A 13,789-nucleotide genomic window follows, 5' to 3' on the forward strand; every position below is an offset into this window, starting at 1 on the left:
TGTTCAGATTTTCTCTTTCTTTCTGATTCAGTCTTGGAAAGATGGTATGTTTTTAGAAATTTATCCATTTCTTCTAGGTTGTCCAATTTGTTGGCATATAACTGTTTATAGTAATCTCTTATGATCTTTTTATACTTCTGTGGTGTTGGTTGTATCTCCTCTTTCATTTCTGATTTTATTGATATGGGCCCTCTCTCTATTTTTCTTGATGAGTCTGGCTGAAGATTTATCAATTCTCTTTATCTTTTCAGAGAACCAACTTTTAGTTTCATTGATCTTTTCTTTCTTTTTTTTTTTTTAGTATCTCTTTCCACTCTGATCCTTATTTTCCCCTTTGAGTTTTGTTTTTCTTTTCTTAGGTTCCTTTAGGTATGAGGTTAGATTGTTTATTTGAGGTTTTTCTTGTTTCCTGAAGTAGGCCCTATTGCTACAAACTTCCCTCTAAGAACTGCCTTTGTTGTGCCCTACAGATTTTGAAACACTGTGTTTCCATTTTCATTTGTCTCAATGTATTTTTTTATTTCCTCTTTGATTTTTTTCAGTGACCTATTGGTTGTTTAGTAGCATGTTGTTTAGACTCCACTTGTTTGTGTTTTTTCCAGTGTTTTATAGTTGATTTCTAGTCTCATAGGATTTTGGTCTGAAAAGATGCTTGGTATGATTTTAGTCTTAAATTTATCGAGACTTGCTTTGTGGCCTAACATGTGATCTATCCTGGAGAATGTTCCACATGCACTTGAAAAGAATGTGTATCCTGCTGGTTTTGGGTGGAATGTTCTCTATATATATATCTGTTAAGTCAGGGTAGTATAATGTGTCCTTTAAGGCCAGTGTTTCCTTAAACACATTGTTTCCTTCTGTATGGATGACGTATCCATTGATATAAGTGGGGTGTTAAAGTCCTTACTATTATATTACTGTCAGTATCTCCTCATGTCTGTTAATATTTGCTTTATGTATTTAGCTGTTCCTATGTGGGGTGCACATACATTTACAAGTGTTTAATCTTCTTGTTGGATTGATCTCTTTATCATTATGTAATGCACTTTTTTGTCTTTTGTTACAGTCTTTGATTTAAAGTCTATTTTTTTAACATCTTTATTGGAGTATAATTGCTTTACAATGTTGTGTTAGTTTCTGCTGTATAACAAAGTGACTCAGCTATATGTATACATATATTCCCATATCCCCTACCTCTTGCGTCTCTCTCCTACCCTCCCTATCCCACCCCTCTAGGTGGTCACAAAGCACCGAGCTGATCTCCCTGTGCTATGCAGCTGCTTCTCATTAGCTATCTATTTTACATTTGGTAGTGTTTATATGTCAGTGCTCCTCTCTCACTTTGTCCCAGCTTACCCTTCCCCCTCCCCGTGTCCTCTCTACGTCTGTGTCTTTATTCCTGTCCTGCCCCTAGGTTCGTCAGAACCTTTTCTTTTTTTTTAGATTCCATATATATGCGTTAGCATACAGTATTTGTTCTTCTCTTTCTGACTTACTTCACTCTGTATGACAGACTCTAGGTCCATCCACCTCACTAGAAATAACTCAATTTCATTTCTTTTTATGGCTGAGTAATATTCCATTGTATATATGTGCCACATCTTCTTTATCCATTCATCTGTCAATGGACACTTAGGTTGCTTCCATGTCCTGGCTATTGTAAATAGTGCTGCAGTGAACATTGTGGTTACATGTAAAGTCTATTTTGTCTGATATAAATATTACTACCCCAGCTTTGTTTTCATTTGCATGGAGTATCTTTTTCCATCCTCTCACTTTCAATTTCTGTGTGTCTTTAAATCTGAAGTGAGTCTCTTGTAGGTAGCATATATATGGGTCTTGCTTTTTTATCCATTCAGCCACCTTATGTCTTTTGATTGGAGCATTTAGTCCATTTTCATTTAAAGTAACTTTTGATGGTTATGTACTTACTGCCTTTTTGTTATGTGTTTTCTGGTTATTTTTGTTGTTTTTCTCTGTTCCTTTCCTCTTCTCTTGCTCTCTTGTGATTTAATGACTTTCTTGAGTGTTATGTTTGTACAGTAAGTCCCCTACATACGAACGAGTTCCATTCTGAGAACACGTTCGTAAGTCCAATTTGATCATAAGTCAAACAGTTAGCCTAGGTACACAACTAACACAATTGGCTATATAGTACTGTACTGTAATAGGTTTATAATATTAATACATAAAAAACAAACACAAAAAATGAAACATTTTTAATCTTACAGTACTTTGAAAAGTACAGTAGTACAGTATAATGGCTAGCCTACAGGGGCTGGCATCGAGTGAACAGGCAAGAAGAGTTACTGACTGGAGGAGGGAGTGGAGGTGGCAGATGGTAGAGCTGAAGGATCGTCAGCTATAGGAGATGGAGGGCAAGCTGCTATTTTACTCATGCCTGACATTGATGGAATGCATGTTTGCATCTTTGAAAGTTCACAACTTGAAGGTTCATATGTAGGGGACTTACTGTATTCCTTTCTCTTTGTTTTTTGAGTTAATCTAGTATTGTTTTATGATTTGTGGTTACCATGAGGTTATTTTATAACAACCTGGTATACAGCAGTCTATTTTAAGTTAATGGTCACTTATGTTTGAGCACATTCTAAAAGCACTACATATTTACTCCCTACCCCTATGCTTTATGTTTTTGATGTCATCTTTAACATCTTTCTGTTTTGTGTATCTCTTAACTAATTATTGTAGATATATAGGATTTTACTACTTTTGTGTTTTAACCTTCATAGTACCTATATGGTTGGTTGATCCACTACTTTTACTATATGTTTGCCTTTATAGTGAGATTTTTTTTCTTTCATAATTTTTATATTTCTACTTATAGTTTTGTGTTTTCTGTTTAAAGCAGTCCCTTTAACATTTCTTGTTAGGTCAGTTTAGTGGTGATGAACTACTTTAGTTTTTGCTTGTCTGGGAAACTCTATCTCTCCTTCATTTCTGAATGAGAGCCTTGCCAGAGGGAATATTCTTGGTTGTAAGGGTTTTTCTTCCTTTCAGTACTTTGAATATCTTGTGCCACTCCCTTCTGGTATGTAAAGTTTTGCTGAAAAGTCAGCTGATCATCTTCTGGGGCTCCTCCATATGTAACTAGTTGTTTTTCTCTTGCTGCTTTTAAGATTCTCTAGTTAACTTTTTTTAAAAATAAATTTATTTAGTTAGTTAGTTTTGGCTGTGTTGGGTCTTTGTTGCTGTGCGCAGGCTTTCTCTAGTTGCAGTGAGTGGGGGCTACTCTTCGTTGCAGTGCGCAGGCTTCTCATTGCGGTGGCTTCTCTTGTTGTGGAGCACGGGCTCTAGGCATGCAGGCTTCAGTGGTTGTGGCACATGGGCTCAGTAGTTGTGGCTTGTGGGCTCTAGAGCACAGGCTCAGTAGTTGTGGCACATGAGCTTAGTTGCTCTGCGGCATGTGGGATCTACCTGGGCCAGGGCTTGAACTCATGTCCCTTGCATTGGCAGGCAGATTCTTAACCACTGTGCCACCAGGGAAGCCCTCTGACTTTTGACTTTAATTATAATGTGTCTTGGTGTGGGTCTTTTGGGGTTCATCTTGTTTGGGACTTTTTGTGATTCCTGGACTTGGATGTATGTTTCCTTTGCCAGGTTCGGAAAGTTTTCAGCCATTATTTCTTCAAAGAGATTTTCTGTCCCTGTCCCTCTCTCTTCTCCTTCTGGGACCCCTATAATGTGAATGTTAGTACACTTGATGTTGTCATAGAGGTCGCTTAAACTATCCTTATTTTTCTTATTTCTTTTTTGCTTTTCCATTTGGATGATTTTCATTAGCCTGTCTTCCAGATTGCTGATCTGTTCTTCTGTATCATCTAATCTGCATTTGGTTTCCTCTAGTCTATTTCTCACTTTTGTTATTTTATTCAGCTCTGATTGGTTCTTTTTTACGTTTTCTGTCTCTGTAGAAGTTCTCACTGTGTCCTTCCATTCTTCTCCTGAGTTCAGAGAGCATTTTTATGACCATTAGTTTGAATGCTTTATCTGGAAGATTGCTTATCTCCATTTCATTTAGTTCTTTTTCTGAGGTTTAGTCCTGTTCTTTCATTTGGGACATAATTCTTTGTCTCCTCATTTTGCCTAACCCTCTGTTTGTTTCTATGTATTAGGTAGATCAGCTACATTTCCTGTTCTTGATAGAGTGGCTAAGTATAGAAGGTGTCCTGTGAGGCCCAGTAGTATGGTCCCCCCTGGTCACCAGAGCTAGGTGCTCCAGGAGTGTCTCCTGTGTGGGTTGCATGTGCCCTTTTGTTGTGGCTGGGCCATGCTCTCTGCAGGTGTGCTAGGGGGTGGGGTTGGTTCCCAGTGCAGCTGGCTGTAATTGGGGACTGCATTAGATTAGCACTAGCTGGGTGGAATCCGCAGGTGAACTCAGGGCGGGTTGAGTGATGCTAGTAAATTAGATGGGGAGATTCAGAACTGGTGACCGCCTGGGAATTCCCTGGCAGTCCAGTGGTTAGGACTCAGTGCTTTCACTGCTGTGGCCTGGGTTGGATCCCTGGTCAGGTAATTGAGATCCTGCAAGCTGTGTGGTGCAGCCAAAAAAGAAACTGGTGCCTGCCAGTGCCTGGCCACCTAGGTAGAAAGGGAGACAAAGAAAAAAAATTTTAAAGTGGCACTCGCCAGCTCCTCAGTACCTCTTGGTGACACGCCTTAATATTAGTCAATGAATCTATTAGTCAGTGAATCTCCTTCCCATATGATCAGGCACTTTTCAAACTGCTGTCTGTGTGCCAGGACCTGGAGTGACTGAGTTTTTGTGCACAGCCTTTTAGAGTGGATTCTTAATTCTCTGCAGCCCTCTGGCTCTCTCTTGGATGTAAGCCCTGCTGATTTCCAAAGCCAGACATTATGGGGGTTCATCTACCTGATGCATGTCCCCTGGGCTGGGGAGCCCAATGTGGGGTTCAGAGCCGACCTCTGAGGCTGTGAAATCCCTCCTGCCTGTGGTCCACAGCAGTGGGGGTGTAGGTCCCTGCCAAACCATGTCTCTGCCCCTCCTACTTGTCTCAATGTGGGTTTTTTTTTCCTTTTATCCCTAGTTATGGAAAATCTTCTCTGCTAGTCTTTCGGTCATTCTCAGAGATAGTTGCTCTCTATGCAGTTGTAATTTTCCTGTCCATGGGAGGAGAGAGCCCAACATCTTACTACAGTGCCGTCTTGTCCTGCCTCCTCACTTTAGTCTTTTTGACTCTAGTAACTAGTCTGTGGCCCTTTTTCTTTCTTTTATGATACTGATTTTGGAAGGGTCCAAGCCAGTTGTCTTACAGTATGTCGTATACTCTCAGTTTTCTGGGGGTTTTTTTGGCAGTACACGGGCCTCTCACTGTTGTGGCCTCTCCCGTTGTGGAGCACAGGCTCCGGACGTGCAGGCTCAGCGGCCATGGCTCACAAGCCCAGCTGCTCCGTGACATGTGGGATCTTTCTGGACCGGGGCATGAACCCGCGTCCCCTGCATCGGCAGGCGGACTCTCAACCACTGCACCACCAGGGAAGCCCTACTCTCAGTTTGTTGGGTATTTTCTTTACAGTGTTAACTTACACTTCTGTCCCATAAACTGGAAGTTAGGTCTAGAGGTTTAATTAGATTCAGGTTAAACAAAGAAGCCATAATTCTTAATTGCCTGCAGAGATAGTTACGATCCTTATGGTAACTGTTCCTGTGGTGATAGTTTCTTTTTGATTCCTTTGACAGATGTTAATGTTCGTGTGTCCAGTCTCACACTATTGGGGGCCATAGTGTCCACTCACGCACCTTTACCTGAAGTCCAGCTACTTTTACAACAGCCCTGTTCTTCTGGACTCAGCAATAGCAATTCAGCCACTCCTCACGTCAGTCCTCCTGATTGGTGGAAGAAAGGCCCTTCAGGACCCTTTCTGGAAGAAGCCGCAGTTAGCTCACCAAAGGTGTCTTCAGAGCCCTGCTGGCTCATTCGACTTTGCATTTCCATTGTTGTTCTGCCCAAGGAAGATGCCTGTTCAGGTAGTGATGCTGGCTCCACAGGAGGAAGCACCTATGAGCCATTCCCCTTGCGACTGGAGGCCTTACAGGTAGGAGGTTTCATTTCCTCATCTCTGAAATGGAAGTAATCATTCTTTCTTCATGGGGTGATTACTTCCTGAGGAGTAAGTCTGTGAAAATAAGGTCAAACCAAGCAGTGTGTCATTGGTGTTAGTGGGAGTTGTGTGTGAATTCACACTTTAGGTGTGAATGCTTTGTTTGTTGTTTTGTTTTGGGGGGGAGTAGGTGGGGGGGGGATTGGTTGTAAAACATCACATTCATCCCCTTTTGTTGCAAGCCATTTTAGTCACCTCAGGTATTATATGGCAGGTCAGTATAATAGATTATATAATAATTCTGAAGGAAGTTGTAGAGTTAATCTTTGATTTCTGCATCTGAAAGTTAAATAAATGTTTAATTTTCTATAAACTTCTCTTTGGTATTATATCTGTTTAGAGACAACAAAGTATTTGCTCCTTCAAAGGAAGAAAACCACCCTAGATTAAAGTATTTGTTTTTCTGTAATATTTTAAAAATACTAAAATATTTGTTTTTTCTGTACACCCTAGATTAAAGTATTTGTTTTTTGGTCCTAGGGTCTGCTAATTATCTGGTTAATATTGAACATGTCCTTTAACCTCTTTAACCTTTAACTTTTTCAGTCTTAGTTTCTTCAGCTGAAATACTCAATAAATACCTACCAGTAGATAAATTGTTCCCAGGCTTAAGTGTGATAATATTGATAATCTAAATGAAACACATTTTATAAATTATAAAGCACCATAAAATTTTATGATATACTTAATTGAAGATTATGGTGGTTCTTCATTTCATTAACATCAGATTTCAGCCCCTTGTTGAGTGTGAGTGATTTCTGAAATATTGAAACACTTCTGGATATTGCAGTCCTGCATTCAGGTCTTGGGGTTAATCCCCTGTTTTCTTTGCAGGTGTTGGCTCATCTGGCAAGGGGCTACTTTTCAATGACTCAGGTCTACTTGATGGAGCTTGGAGAGGTGATTTGCAAGTGCCTGGGGGAGGCAGATCCATCTGTCCAGCTTCATGGAGCAAAGGTAATTTTCATTAAAAGCCCTGTGCTTCAGGGAGCACAGCTTGGTGCTCTGTGGTGACCTAGATGGGTGGATGGGGGTGGGTGGGAGGGGTATCCAGGAGGGAAGAGATATATGGATACATATAGATGATTTACTTAATTGTACAGTGGAAACTGACACAACATTGTACAGCAGCTATACCCCAATTTTAAAGAAGAAAAAAAAAGCTGTGTGCTTTTTTCTTCTCTTCCTTTTATGTTCTTCCCTCAGCTGCATGTCCATCAATTCTGAGTTTCTTTAGGAGGTTTCAGGTAGGCAAGTGATATCAATACATTCCTCTATTTTCAGCTCTACATGTAAACCCAAAGAATTGATTTGATAATAAATTAAAAATATATACTTGGTGATTTTGCTTCTGGAAAGAATGCCTCTGAGATAGCAGTTTCTGAGAAAAGAAAGAAAATCAGTTGGAAATTACTTTTCCCCTTGATTTGAGGTAATCTCCAAACTGAAGTGGCTTTTTACCTCCATGGTTCTAATATTCATCTCTGATAATCTATTTCTTTTATCTTGGCAGCTTCTGGAAGAACTGGGTACAGGCTTAATACAACAGTATAAACCAGATTCTTCCATAGCACCTGATCAGAGAGTGCCAGTCAGCTTGGTAAGTAAATGTATATTCATGGTTTTCTCTTTTCTTAGTGCTTCAGTCAGTTTTATTTTGAGGCTCAGTGATAAAGTGGCGTAGAGAGTATGGTTTCTTCCAATATCAGAAATTATGGTTTATAATCTAGGATGAATAGGTTTTATTTGCATTTCAGTTTATTTGCAGTTTAGTGTGTGGTAAGATTATGTGTAACATACAGCCAGTAATGGAAGAAGCAGTTTTTTGGGGTTTTTTTCCCCCCACAAAACCTAGTTTGGTTACACAGTGTGCCCAAGAGACAGACTAGAATGGTGGGAAGAGCCCAAGATTTGGAATCAGAAGGCATGGGATTAAACCACTTAATGAATATGTGACTGTGAGCATAGTTTCCTTGTTGTAAAGAGGAGTAAAAATCCTTAACTCATTGGACTTTTGGAAGATTGAATGAAATGTGAAGACTCTGGCAAATAGTAGATGCTCAGTGAGTCTTAATTCCCTTAGCCCCTCCCTGCCAGGGCCCTCCCCCTTATTCCCGTTCATTTCTGTGGTCTGAGCTTGTGTGTGTTGCCCCACACTGTGCCAGTTATTCTTTGGAGGAGGAACATGTGAGCCCATAAAAAAAACCTTCTACTTAGTGCCAAAAACCAAATCAACTCAACATTAGGGATGTTTTCTCCCTCTGCCCTCCTCATCCTGCCTATTCTTTTTCTCTTCACAATTTCCATCACCCTAGGTGGAATGATAGAATTAAGAATGTCTAGCTTGGGCTTCCCTGGTGGCACAGTGGTTAAGAATCCACCTGCCAATGCAGGGGACACAGGTTCGAGCCCTGGTCCGGGAAGATCCCACATGCTGCGGAGCAACTAAGCCCATGCGCCACAACTACCGAGCCTGCGCTCTAGAGCCTGTGAGCCACTACTACTGAGCCCGTGCACCACAACTACTGAAGCCCGCGTGCCTAGAGCCCGTGCTCCGCAACAAGAGAAGCCACCACGAGACGCCCCCGCTCGCCACAACTAGAGAAAGCCCGTGCGCAGCAGCGAAGACCCAATGCAGCCAAAAATAAATAAATTTCAAAAAAAGAATGTCTAGCTCTAGTCCCTTCCCTAGACTTCCACTAAAACTGAAATGTCACTGTTTGCAGGGAGTTGCGTTGTGCTTTGCTATCAGACAGACCTGGGTTTAATCCAGACTTCTCCCCTTGTTCCAAGTGACTTTGAGCAAGACTCTTTTTTTCCTTTTTTTAAAAATAAATTTATTTATTTTTATTTTTGGCTGCGTTGGGTCTTTGTTGCTGCACGCAGGCTTTCTCTAGTTGCACTGAGTGGGGGCTACTCTTTGTTGTGGTGCGTGGGCTTCTCATAGCAGTGGCTTCTTGTTGCAGAGCACGGGCTCTAGGTGCGTGGGCTTCAGTAGTTGTGGCACGCGGGCGCAGTAGTTGTGGCTCGCGGCCTCTAGAGCGCAGGTTCGGTAGTTGTGGCGCACGGGCTTAGTTGCTTCGTGGCATGTGGGATCCTCCCAGACCAGGGCTCGAACCCGTGTCTCCTGCGTTGGCAGGCGGATTCTTAACCACTGCGCCACCAGGGAAGCCCTGAGCAAGACTCTTAACTGTTCGCACTTAAGTGTTGTTTCATATGTAAAAAAGGGGTATACTTTCTGTATTACTAATCTGTTGAGTGATAAATTATCCTAAACACTTTGCAACTTAAAACCATATCCTACATTTATTCTCTCACATAGTTTCTGTGGACCAGGAATTGAGGGCAGCTTACCTGATGGTTCTGGCTCAGGTCTCATGAGGCTGCAGCCAGGATGCTGGCAGGGACTGCAGTCAGCCGAATTTGACGGGGGTTGGAGGAGCTCCTTCCAAGGTGGCGCGATCACTCGCATACCTTGCACGTTAGTGCTGGCTGATGGCAGATCTCACTCAGTTCCTTCCCATGAGGACCTCTCCAGAGGGCTGCTCGAGTGTTCTCCTGACAAGGCAGCTGGCCTCCCTTATAGCAATGAATCGAGAGTGAGCAAAACAGCTGTAGAATTTTTATAACCTAGTTTCAGAAGTTCTGCACTGTCATTCCCACACTACCCCATTAGTTACACAGGTCAGCCTTAGTCAGTGTGGGAGCGGATGGCCTCCTGAACATTAGGAGGTGAGAATCACTGTGGGCCATCTTGGAGGCTGGCAACCACACCTGTCCACATTCTTCTGGTTTGGGGCAGGAGGACCCAGACTGGGTGTCCAGGAGCTAGGATTGTGGGGCGAAAGAATTGGTGTGTGAGTGCATGGCAAAACTGAGGACTAAGTCCATGGGGCAGGAAATGGAGACACCAAATCCCCAGACAGATTTGCACATGGGGCATGAAATCCCAGGGTTTTTATAAAGCATGGGAAGGAGACTGTTAAAGGTACTCTGCAGATGCCTACCTTGAGGGGCATTGAAGTGAGAAAATTCTTCAAAGTGCTGAAAACAGAGCCTGTTGTTAAATTTAAGAATCTCCACTGTACATCCGGCACTGTGCTAGAGACTTTACACAGTCGTACATTTTATTATCACACAAACTGTGCCAAGTAGATCTCTTTGTCCTGTTTTACTGAAGAGGAACCAAAGCTTAGACGGTTCAGTGACTTGCCTGAGGCTGCAGAGACTGGAAGCAGAAGCTGAAGGGCTAACTCCACCCCAGCTCCTGCTCTGGATCCCGTGCTCCTTGCACTCGGGCACATGGCCTCTGGGCTGCTCTGGGACCCCGACCCTTGTGCCCTCGAGGTTTGAAAGAGCCCTGGCTGGGTGTCATTTGATCTGATTCTCGACCAGCTCTGCTGCCCACTAGCAAGTTACGTTATCTCTCTCTGCCTCAGTTTCCTGGTGTGAAAATGGAGATAAGGATGTATTCTTCATTTAGTTGGGCTGAAGATTAAAATGAGTAGATATGTGTAAAACACTTAGAACAATGCCTGGCGTATGGGAAGCTCTCTGAAAAACAGCTGCTGCTGCTGTTACTGCTATCCTCATCTTCGTCTTCCTCCCAGTATCATCATCACTACTGCTGCCTTACTGTACCACACTGTAGTTTCCTAATGAATGAAATGGAAGCATTGAATTAGTTGTCTTCTAAAGTTCCTTTCATTGCTGTGGAAGAAGTACTAGTAAAAGTATTTATAGTAAGCTACTACGTTAAGGAAAAACTTTTCATCACTGTGGTTACTAGTGGTAGTCTTAGTGTCTAGCTGGTTCCACTGTTGTCTCTTGGGCTGCAGTTGTTACTGTGCCTCTGTTCCAGGTGGTGATGTTCTGGACTGTGATGCTGAACGGTCCTTTACCCAGAGCCCTGCAGAATTCAGAGCATCCGACTCTGCAGGCGAGCGCCTGTGATGCCCTGTCTTCCATCTTGCCAGAAGCCTTCAGCAATCTGCTGGTAACCTTAGGGGTGTTTTATCATCTTTAATTTGTGACTCTGAGCATGAGAGCTTGAGTTTGATTTTGACTGTTTTTCATTTTGAACCAGTATTCAGCATTATCTCTGAGGAGAAGGTGCATGTTCTGTTTGAGCGTAGGGTGAGGGCAGTGGGGAGCAGCACTGAAATCTTAATGCCTCAGAGGAGCTTTTACTCCCTGTGCGTAGAAGGCAGGGAGAGAGAAGTGAAAGTAGCAGAGGCTTTGAGGTCAGATTTCAGAAAGATTTCAAATCCAAAAGTTAGAAAATCCTAGCTCTTTGGATTTAAATCCTAGCTGGTTTGAATCTCAGCTCTTCTACCTTCTAGCTCTTTGGTTATCTTAACTTCTCTAAAACTTAGTTTTATCCCCTATAAAATGTAAATGATGTGAGTAATAACATGAAGCATGTGAAAACGCCTTGCTTGGTGCCCAACACACATAGTGTTCAGACTGCTACTTCCTTTAATCCTTAATGGCATTTGCTTCCATTCTTATTTATGTAAATTAGTTTTTATAAGGAAGGCAGCTTGACTAAAGTAGGAGAATAAAGTGACCTGACTCACGATGGTAGAGGTTAAATGTAATCACGATGCTGTGTGTCCCCCTGCCCCGAGTGGGTACTCAGATGATAACTGGATCTGAGTTGAACCTTTGTTCTCTGCCAAGTTAACCTCAAGGGCTCAGTTGTGGTCAACTCCTGAATGTGGATTCAACACAGGTGTGTCACAGTCACTTGTCGAAGGTATCGGCTCATGGCTGTTTCATTCGCACTTTTCCTTGGCCAACCTTTCTCATTGCAGAGTGACAGGCAGATCCTGTGCATCACCATGCTGCTGGGGCTGAATGACAGCAAGAACCGATTAGTGAAAGCTGCGACCTCTCGGGCCCTTGGGGTCTACGTGCTTTTTCCGTGTCTCAGACAGGTCAGAGTGAGCCTATGTAGCTCCACTGTGCCTCTTTACAGTCCATTTTCTTACTCTCTTTGGTGGATATAGAGCTCCTGAGTTGGACAGTAAAGGAAATTAAATTGCTTTGTAATCTGGTTTCCTTAATTGCTACTAAAATATGCTACTGCCTGTAGTTCATTTGTTTTTAACGATTTTGCACACTGGCCAGGACCCTAAAACAGTAAATGTTTAAATCAATGGATAATTGGAAAAAATGAAATGGGACATTACCATACGATACTAATAATTTAGAAAACTAAGAGTTTTTATTAAGAAGGAAATAAATTTCTCCTTCACTCTTACTTGTGACCTTTATCTCTCTGAGAAGTGTGTAAGTGAACAGGATGTGTTTTGGAAATGTGTTTCATTGTCCACATCTCTTCCTGAGGTGGAAATCAAGCCAAGCTCAGAATTCAGACAGTTGTCGCAGGCTGGGTTATAAGATGTTCACAAGAGCAAAATCTGTAGGCTCCTTGCGTGTGCATGGCACATACCAGAATCGTGGGAGACCTTCCCCTGGGATTTTAATGAGTGTCCAAATTGTAATATATAAGAAGAGTAAATAGATTGAGTAAATGAATTTTGATTTCCAAACAGAGATTTGTGGTAAAGGCTTACAGCTTTATCTGCAAATAAATTTGAGAATTTTCAAGGTAGCAGTGTGAACTCCTAAAGTGACTACAGTGTTTTGTTTTGTTTATCTTACAGGATGTCATATTTGTTGCAGACACAGCAAATGCAATATTGATGTCACTTCAAGACAAGTCTCTTAATGTCCGGGCCAAAGCAGCCTGGTCCCTAGGCAACCTGACAGACACTCTGATTGTCAACATGTAGGTGACTCAGCTCATTTCTCCTGGGTGACTTCCAAGCCTAAGGTCCCAAGAGGATATCTTTGAGCCCTATTATAAAACCAAAACCTTAGTAATGGTTGCCCTACTTTTTAAATATTGTGTTTGTATTTTTTTAAGTAATATATTCACAGGTTAAAAAAAGAATTCAAACAGTACAAAGGGGTATGCAGTATAAAGCCTTTCTCCTACCTTAATCCCCTAGTTTCCCTCCCCAGAGGCGACTGCTTTATTCATACACAAGTATCTTGCTTTTTGTCATTTAACTCTAACATATAACATGTATAAGCATTCTCCTGACTTCTACTGACTTTTTATAAATTGGTATTTATTACTACACAGTCAGCACTATGTGATGATTATTTCACCATTACCCTGTAAGTGAACATTCATGTTATTTTAGGCTTTTATATGCATTGAACATTTTCGTGCATGAAATCTCTCCATTTTGAGATATTCTTTTTGGTTACATCCAAAAGAATGTGGACCTACTAGGTCAAAAGGTATAAACTGTAAGTTCTTGGTATAATCTGAACAGATTTGTGGAGCTGTTTTTATAGTTATACTGAGTGAATATAATTTGTACGTGTCTATATTTAACTGGGCTTTACCTTTTAACATGTTTTGCCTGCTTTGGATGGGACAGGGAAACACCAGACCCAAGTTTCCAGGAAGAATTCTCTGGCCTCCTGCTCTTGAAGATGCTGCGATCAGCTATAGAGGCATCCAAGGATAAAGACAAGGTAGACTGACAGCAAAACCTAATATTTTTCAGTTAGATACTTAGTGTATTATAGTTTTATCCCACCAAATTTATCCCTGTTCAAAGGAGAT

At 41.8% G+C, this 13,789-nt stretch overlaps 1 protein-coding gene across 2 annotated transcripts in view; it reads left to right on the plus strand.

Annotated features, from left to right (window-relative positions):
• The window catches only part of HEATR6 (HEAT repeat containing 6), a 50,967-nt gene that overhangs the window by 23,486 nt on the left and 13,692 nt on the right, over positions 1-13,789 (plus strand). For both annotated transcript variants that reach the window (XM_033431544.2, XM_004271705.3), the window contains exons 12-18: positions 5,720-6,075; positions 6,976-7,098; positions 7,655-7,741; positions 11,003-11,137; positions 11,958-12,080; positions 12,813-12,937; positions 13,602-13,698. In XM_033431544.2, coding sequence (XP_033287435.1) covers positions 5,720-6,075; positions 6,976-7,098; positions 7,655-7,741; positions 11,003-11,137; positions 11,958-12,080; positions 12,813-12,937; positions 13,602-13,698 — 1,046 coding nt within the window. The remainder of the gene's footprint in view (positions 1-5,719; positions 6,076-6,975; positions 7,099-7,654; positions 7,742-11,002; positions 11,138-11,957; positions 12,081-12,812; positions 12,938-13,601; positions 13,699-13,789) is intronic.

This window comes from Orcinus orca, chromosome 19 (assembly GCF_937001465.1).
Source record: "Orcinus orca chromosome 19, mOrcOrc1.1, whole genome shotgun sequence".
Classification (NCBI taxonomy): domain Eukaryota; kingdom Metazoa; phylum Chordata; class Mammalia; order Artiodactyla; family Delphinidae; genus Orcinus; species Orcinus orca.